This window comes from Montipora capricornis, chromosome 8 (assembly GCF_036669925.1).
Source record: "Montipora capricornis isolate CH-2021 chromosome 8, ASM3666992v2, whole genome shotgun sequence".
Taxonomy (NCBI): domain Eukaryota; kingdom Metazoa; phylum Cnidaria; class Anthozoa; order Scleractinia; family Acroporidae; genus Montipora; species Montipora capricornis.
The window spans coordinates 49,848,035-49,855,534 of NC_090890.1; the positions used below are offsets into that span (position 1 = coordinate 49,848,035).

Consider the following 7,500-nt stretch of genomic DNA (forward strand, 5'->3'; position numbering starts at 1 on the left):
AACAACAGAAATAATTAAATATCATTGAATCAGTCTTGTGTTTAAGAGAATAAATCACAATCAGTAGTTTACAGTATCTACAATTTATGTTGATGTTCTAATCTTAAGAGGTCATTTCAGTTCAACATGTCGTGAGGAGTGTGCTCAGATATAAGTGAACAGAACACATTGTGTTGATGTTCTAATCATTGTCGGAGTCCGTTTCAGTTGTACATATAGCAGTGTGTTCAGATATAAGCGAAAAGATTTGAGAAGAACAGGTTTCATCCCATATGCCGAATGATTTCAACAAGTCTGCTTCTGATGCAACAAATTCCACTCCCTCCATAACCTTTGCAGCCAGATCCGTATCTACAGAAATGTCAAATAGCATTGAACCCTCTGATGTCGCATGGGACTCATGGTCAGAAATTGCACTCTTGATTAACCTTTCAAGGATAGCACGGTTACTGTTAGGTAGAAATCTGACCTTGTTTCTAATAGCTTGGGGGAGATCCTCTTCAGTTCTTTTGAATTTGCCATCGCATATGCAGCAACAGCTCTTTTGTTGAACACTGGAGAATCCAAAGTAATCAAGGAGGAGTTTCCTTTGACAAGTGTCTTCTGATCTGCAATATGATTTCATTGATTCTTCTACATGTTTTTTATTATTTCCAATGTCAGAGTTATTGTAATAAAGGGTAGCACATGATGAAAGTCCTGTACGGCCAGCACGACCAATTTCTTGCATGTAAGCTTCAAGGCTACTTGGTGGAGTTATATGAATGATGTTGGTTACATAAGGAGCATCAACCCCCATGCCAAGAGCTGATGCTGCAAATAGCACCCTCACCCTCGATTGTTCTTTCTTTATTTCTGATATTATGTCTTTCTTCGTGCGACTCGTCTGGGGCGCATGAAACTGTGAAAACAGTCTTGCACTGGGTTCTGATGTTTCTCCAACGCACTGTTTGTCTTTCAATACTCTTTCAAATAAGCCATAAGCATATCCGCAGTATTTCAGTTTTAAATAAATGATTGTCATTGGGTAGTTTTCTCTTTGAATTGCCAGTTCATTGGCAATGGGTACAAGGATTTTGTCGTAACTCTCATTCCCATGGTGATTACTCAGATGCGGTTTCTTGTCCAGGTATGTGTTCACTCGGTTAGGGTTTCGTGCTACAATTTTGCAGTCATTTTTCAATCGCAGACTTTGTTTTAAATCTCTCAATAAATGAGGCGGTGCTGTTGCTGTCAGAGCCATGGTAGGCACACTGGGAAAGAATGCCTTCAACACTGACAGGTCTTTGAAGTCTTTTCTAAAATCTTCACCCCTGAAAAGGAAAAGGAAACCCTGAGCTACAGATCTTAAAGTTCAAACACAACTGCAATGATACGTTTTCAAAACATTTTTGTTTAAGCATGCTTATGTATTACTATCTTGCTATGACAGGTTCAGTTGTGGTTCAGTTGTAAGAGCATGGCATGGAGAAGATTTATGATGTTCCAATAAGCAGAGTAAATATACATGAAGAAGTCAACTATATAGTTCATAGAGAAAAATCTGTCATGGTTTTCAAACACATAGAGAATAGAGCAAATTTTCTTCCGAAATTGTATTCGCAATGTAAATATATGTCGTTGCCGTAACTGTGATTTAGATTTCTCAGATACCGGTACAAGCTAAGTCTGTAACAAACATGACATGAATAAACAAGGAATGAATATTTTACGCACTTACCATAATTCAACACAGTGAGCTTCATCAACAATGCAGGCAACAACATTGTCCTGGAAGACTTTGCTTGCCATTAGCTCTCGACGTTCCTTACTTAAAAGAGCCTCTGGATGGGCGAATACAATTGAAGTGTTACCATTAACCACATCTTGAGGAAACTTTGTTGAATCCGGGACCACGTGCTCGCTTGGTTCTTGTTGATTTCCGAACAAGTTATCGACGGGTTCCTTCTCGTATACAGCAAGCTGTAAGACATCAGCGGTTATCCTTCGAGCTTTTAAGACTTTCAGCTGATCTTCAATGATGGAATTTAATGAACATACCACAATAACTATGTTCTTGGTGGTCTTCACAGGAATGAAATGAGGTAGAAGGTGAAAGACCATTGACTTGCCAAATCTAGTAGGTAGGACTCCAATGACATCCTGACCTTCCAGCATATATTCGAAACACTTCATTTGAAGAGGTTTTAAATTTAAAGAAGGAAAATTGCCGTTATTTAAAGAAAATTCGATTCGACGAAGCACTGACAAAAAGTTTGGTTTACTGGGAGAGGCCGCCATCTTGAAAGTTCCGTTTAAGGTATTAGTCTGGCGAATATGTGAAAAATGCTGCTCTTTGTGAAGAAAGCATCAAATTTTGCTCAGAGGTTGTTTATGGCAACCTAAAGAGATTTTGATATGGAGCCATTGACAGAAATTAGGTCTAGGCCATTTAAGGAGCCATTATGCATGAAAGCGAGGCTAGACTTACAAGATAGCTATTCTGGCTTATTATATTAATTCAAAATGTTCCAAATTACAATGGTATTAGTTATATTTGTCGTCATAATATCATCACCTGACAATTCAACACAGGAAACTATAAGCTTTTATTTTTTACGCACGACAAGGCAATTTTCGTTATGACCTTGACCTTCACAACTATACTGCTTTTCTTCTGACTAGGTTTGCTTCACATGTAACACCTGTCAATGATTATAAGTCAACGAAACTAGTTAGGAAGTGTTTTCTTTAGTGTGAGCAGTTAAAACACTTTCAGAGAAAATACGAGTTTTTGTAAGAAAGTCTCAGTATTTAAAAGCAGATCACGTGACCTCGAAAAGAAGGGGCCATCTGCAGTTAACCAGCGTCTTCTCTCGTTACTATATTAAATACCCCACACCTCAGCAACATTGTTGCCAAATAAATTTTTAAAAGGTGCGTGGTACATTAGGCATAGGGATTGAGGGGAGGGGTGTATGAATGACTTGTGATAGTAACTGCAGGCTGCAACAATAGCGGCCATCTTGAATTTTTCAGTACAATGAAACTATGGCGCGACTTTTGGGAGCATCATATCAAGTTTTAGTTAATGAGGTATTCTGCCTACCTTGAGTAGCGTAATCAATCTATTAAACAGTCTTCACCACAACCGCAAAGTGCAGTGCACCTAAGAGCCACTCTGATGCATGAGACCTGCATCCTTTCTTGCAGCGACATTTAATAAGTGCATCACAAGATGATGATCCGGCTGGTAATGTCGTCCAGAGGGGCTTCCAGCCAGCATCAGTCGTCATCCATCTCCATTGACTTGGACATGGCAAGTTCATCACTGGAACAATTGCTTGACCCCAGCAATGTCCACCCTGGTATGTTGCTCTTCTGGTATGCTGGATAAGAGCAGGTTGAGTTGGAAGTATAGATTCAATAGACTTTCCCTTCTGTGCAAACAGCTGCTTGCTTGCCTCGTCATTCTGGCACTAGTGCGGTCATACAGAAGAACAACGAATCGTTCTTGCTTTCTCAAGCATTCTTCACTCACATCATCTGGGTTGTTAGACAATTCCAGGAAAGCAGAGGTTGCTTCTTCACAGGCCATCCACGTGATCCATGCAGTCTTCTTCCCTTTCCCAGAGAAACAAGAAACAGTATCACAACCAGTAAAGGCGTGAAATACGGGTAGCGACCTTGGCTTTTCAGGACCAACAAGAGATGCAATGGCATGAACAGCTATATATCTCAAACTGGTACCAGTGCCAAAGGCAATCCACAACTCATTGATGTTAAGCTTCTGGGTTATGCCAATATGCAGATGATAACGACATCATTGTCAACAGTACGGATGAGGATGTTCTTGTGTCCTGCTTTCGACGCATCTGCTGCATGAACCATAATTCTTGTGTCTGCTTCCTCGTGGTTACATGGAGTAAGACTAGAAGTGTCAAACCGCAGTGGACTACAAAGAACCTGTTTTCCTTTCATAGTAATGACGTGCTTGCCATCGCTGAAATGTACAGGGGAAGCTGCTCTACAAAAAACCCTATACTTCCTTCTTGTTTGCCTTTGCCTTTGCCTTTGTCTGGAATTCCTTCCAGTTTTTTGGCACAGTTGTCAAAGACTGAACACGCCTACGAATACCACGTCCCCTTTCCTCTGGTCGTTGTTTTTTAACTGTTTGATACATACTCGTCCCATACAGAAACCGATGACCTGGAGCCTACAACTCCATTGCGTTCGTGTCACGGCGTTTTCACAGACCGATATATCTTTAGATTGAATTTCCCGCAAATGAGACTCCCGCAGGAGCCCGATGACCAATTACAAGAAACTAACCTGACGTCATAGGGTCACCGAACCGGAACTGCCTTTGTTTTTTTCGGCAAAGGTAGTCTAAAAATAGATCGGTCTGTAAAAATGCCGTGACAATGGCCCAGTATGGGAGTTGAAGGCTCCTGGTCATAGGTTCCTGTCGCATATGATGTCTGCACTCTTGAAATGTTTTTACTGTATTTGTTGGTTTCAGCATGTTAATAGCTGCTGCACCATCAATTATAGCTGCATTTATTGGTGTCGGGGCACTGGATCGAGGCTGCGACAGTGATTGAATGCAGTCTGTCAGGTCGGATTTCTTTCCTGGAAGACGAAGCTGTCCACTTTGTGATGGTGGACAACCTTGGTTTTCATGTTCAAAAAAATCGTCCAAGTCTTTTTCTCTAGTTTGACCCGAGAAAAACAGCCGTGAGAAAAGTGCACAGTCACTCTTTAAAGATGAGATTTGCTGCTTGTCTTTGGATGGTTCTTTCTGGCGAGGACTTCTGAACAATGGAAGCTTATTCTTCTTAGTAGAATCATGCATCAGGGGCACCCAACGAATCTGTTCCTCACATTATCTGTTCCCCAGAGGAATCTTGCTGGCTGGCAAAAATACAGGTGTTTCGATTAGCTGGCTGGGAAATTTTGTTATGAATAGAGGTTTTGCCTGGGAATTACTGATTTTTTTCTAGCATTTCAACCCGAACTGGCTTTAGAAACTCTGAAGACTAAGGACGACTAAAAAAAAAAATAAAAGAAGAAGAACCCGTTCCCTCTCCCAGAGTCCCAGAGAGTAGTCACAAACATACGACGGCTGGTCAGAGTGATTGTGCTTGCGGAAAAAACCTGTTTTGTCCCGGTTTTGTCGCTTTTGTTTGGTCGTTTTGGATCGAGGGATTTGAAAGCGCGCGAAATTCCTGGCTGGGAAATAAATTTGATCAGCTGGCTGGGAAACCAACCAATTTTATCTATTGTAGCTGGCTGGGAGATTTCTTGTTTGTCTTGCTGGGAAAAAGGAACAGATAATTTTTTACCAGCAACACTGAAAAATACCTGAAAATGCCTTAATAACATTTATTTTCATTAACTGGGGTATAATAATACAATTTACAACAAATTGGTCGTTCGGTGCCCCTGATGCATGTTCTTTGTTTTTTTTTTTTTCACTTAATCTCTCCTTGACAAATGTTTCGCACTGTTCCCGTCGAAGTGTTTCGACTTCTTCTACCCTTTTAACTACAGAAGCATCGGCTAGATCTTTTGTGTCAAGAACGAGAAGATCTCCACTTTCATCAGTGAACGGGTTTCCCATGACATCAATGACCGAGATTAAGGACTTCATATCCTTAGCGAAAGATATCTCTTTGTGATGTTTTGAAGACCCAGGTTTCATTCCCTCGTCTGTATCTGAGGAAGCTTCAAATTCTGCTATCAACCCTGCAACGTCTGGACCAGAAATCATCCAGCGCCGTAGAGCGGCAGGATTTTCTGTCAGCCAAACAGCTTCCCCGTCACCCTTCACCATAGCATTATTCTGTTCATGTGCTTGGTCAATGGCGATGGAAGAAAACACTTTAGCAGTCTTCTGTACTGTAAATTCACCATTGAGAAGTTGCACATAGGTCTATATATACTAAGACTACAGTTCTCCAAATTGCCTATTATTAATTCAGCATCTCTTTATGAGTCTCAACTTCGCCATTAATGTCCATTTTTAAGCTAAAATTACGTGAAGTACTTCACCAAAAGTAATGGGAAAGATTTTTTTTGTATGTACTGTGCAAGCACATGTAAAACTCTAACGGAGACTGAAGGTCAAGGTCAAGGTAATTCAGAATTTACAAGATCATAGGTGATCACAGGTAAAAGGAACATGGAGATGGGTTAGCAAGTGAAGTTCTAATACCAAAAACCAAGGAATACTAGTGTATCTAAAGTATTAATATTCACATCGCAGGCGAAATAGATATTTTATGATTTTAGCCTCGTTTCCATGCGAAACAACCCCTAAAATGGCCTTCTCATGATTTTTAGCGGTGGCTCCATATCAGAGGGTTTTCAGTGTATCCTAAGCTACCTATGTGCAAAATTTGGTGATTTCTTCACAAAGTGCACGATTTCCCTCAAATACACACATATCCGCCGGACTATATGATAATTTAGTACACCCAAGGAATTTGGGTGTTCTGTGATCACGTGACCAGCCGATCCCAGGGCCTTTTCCCGCCCCACCCCCAAGCCAGGGAAAAGGTCCTGGGAACGAGGTTGATCATTGGATATAAAAGGTCCTAGGTCTAGCAGGCGGATTTTTCTTAAGTATGCCCGTGTCGTGACAGAATTGCGATATTCTTTGAGAGCGTCAAGAGTACTTGAGTAGTAGAGTCATTGGGACACATTGTATTGTTAGTCGCCTTTATTTCTAGATACAAGTGATGGGGAGCACAGATGATGTAGTGTTGATAGCACTCGCCTCCAACCAATGTGATCCTCTTTTTTTTCTCTCTCTTTTTTCTTCTTTTCTCTTTTCTCGCGGCTAGTCGCCGTCACAAGTACAGCAACAACGCAGCTCAACAAGGTCGAACCGAAAGCTTACAATGGCTTACAGCCTTTTTGCGAACCAGCTATATACTCGCGCTAAAACATAACACGGTTATTCTTTGCCTGCTTGCAGGCGTTGCTTTGTGTTTTAAAGCGCGAGATATTGGACCCTTGAATTCGCGATTATCCTGAATTTTAAGTTGCTTTGAATTCACTATTATCGTGAATTTAGAATACTGAAAGCTTGATATGGATTATGGGAAAATGGTCATATTTGTTTGAAAAGATATTATAAACCCAAATGTATGGACATTGAACCAGGGAATGTTGATAAACCCTTCACCTAACCACTCGACCACCACACCGCTAGCTGCTCAGGGACAATAATTTAAACAGTATTTGATAATGCTGTATTATCACTCACCAACAAACAACATTAAACACTACAAAAGGTCGGTTTCCAAACATCCCGACAAACCTAAACATTTTAAAATCAAAGCTTACAGGCCTAAATTATTAATCTAGCTTAGGCCTAATTACTCTTCAGCAGCGATATTCTATTGTAGACATAAATGTTTATTTGAGAAAGGCGATGTCTTGGTATTCAGTGGTAAAGCGGAAAGAAGCGGTTCCCATTGAGTAGAAACGCCGGGTTCAAATCCAATCCACGCA

The 7,500-nt window shown here is 40.7% G+C and overlaps 1 protein-coding gene and 1 long non-coding RNA gene across 2 annotated transcripts in view; one reads left to right on the plus strand and one right to left on the minus strand.

Annotated features, from left to right (window-relative positions):
• The window catches only part of LOC138013506 (uncharacterized), an 18,032-nt gene that overhangs the window by 9,121 nt on the left and 1,411 nt on the right, over positions 1-7,500 (plus strand). The window lies entirely within an intron of this gene.
• LOC138059752 (ATP-dependent DNA helicase Q1-like) lies at positions 182-2,280 on the minus strand. Its single transcript, XM_068905360.1, has 2 exons — positions 1,721-2,280; positions 182-1,313 (listed from the first exon to the last, which is right to left on the minus strand). The coding sequence occupies exons 1-2, from the start codon at positions 2,278-2,280 to the stop codon at positions 182-184; spliced, it is 1,692 nt and encodes a 563-aa protein (XP_068761461.1).

What these genes read in the sequence shown, in the direction of transcription:
- LOC138059752 (XM_068905360.1), bottom strand. Translation starts at nt 2,280, where the DNA reads ATGGCGGCCTCTCCCAGTAAACCAAACTTTTTGTCAGTGCTTCGTCGA. An exon ending in GCTCACTGTGTTGAATTATG is followed by an intron (nt 1,314 to 1,720) that starts GTAAGTGCGTAA and finishes TTTCCTTTTCAG; the next exon opens with GGGTGAAGATTTTAGAAAAG.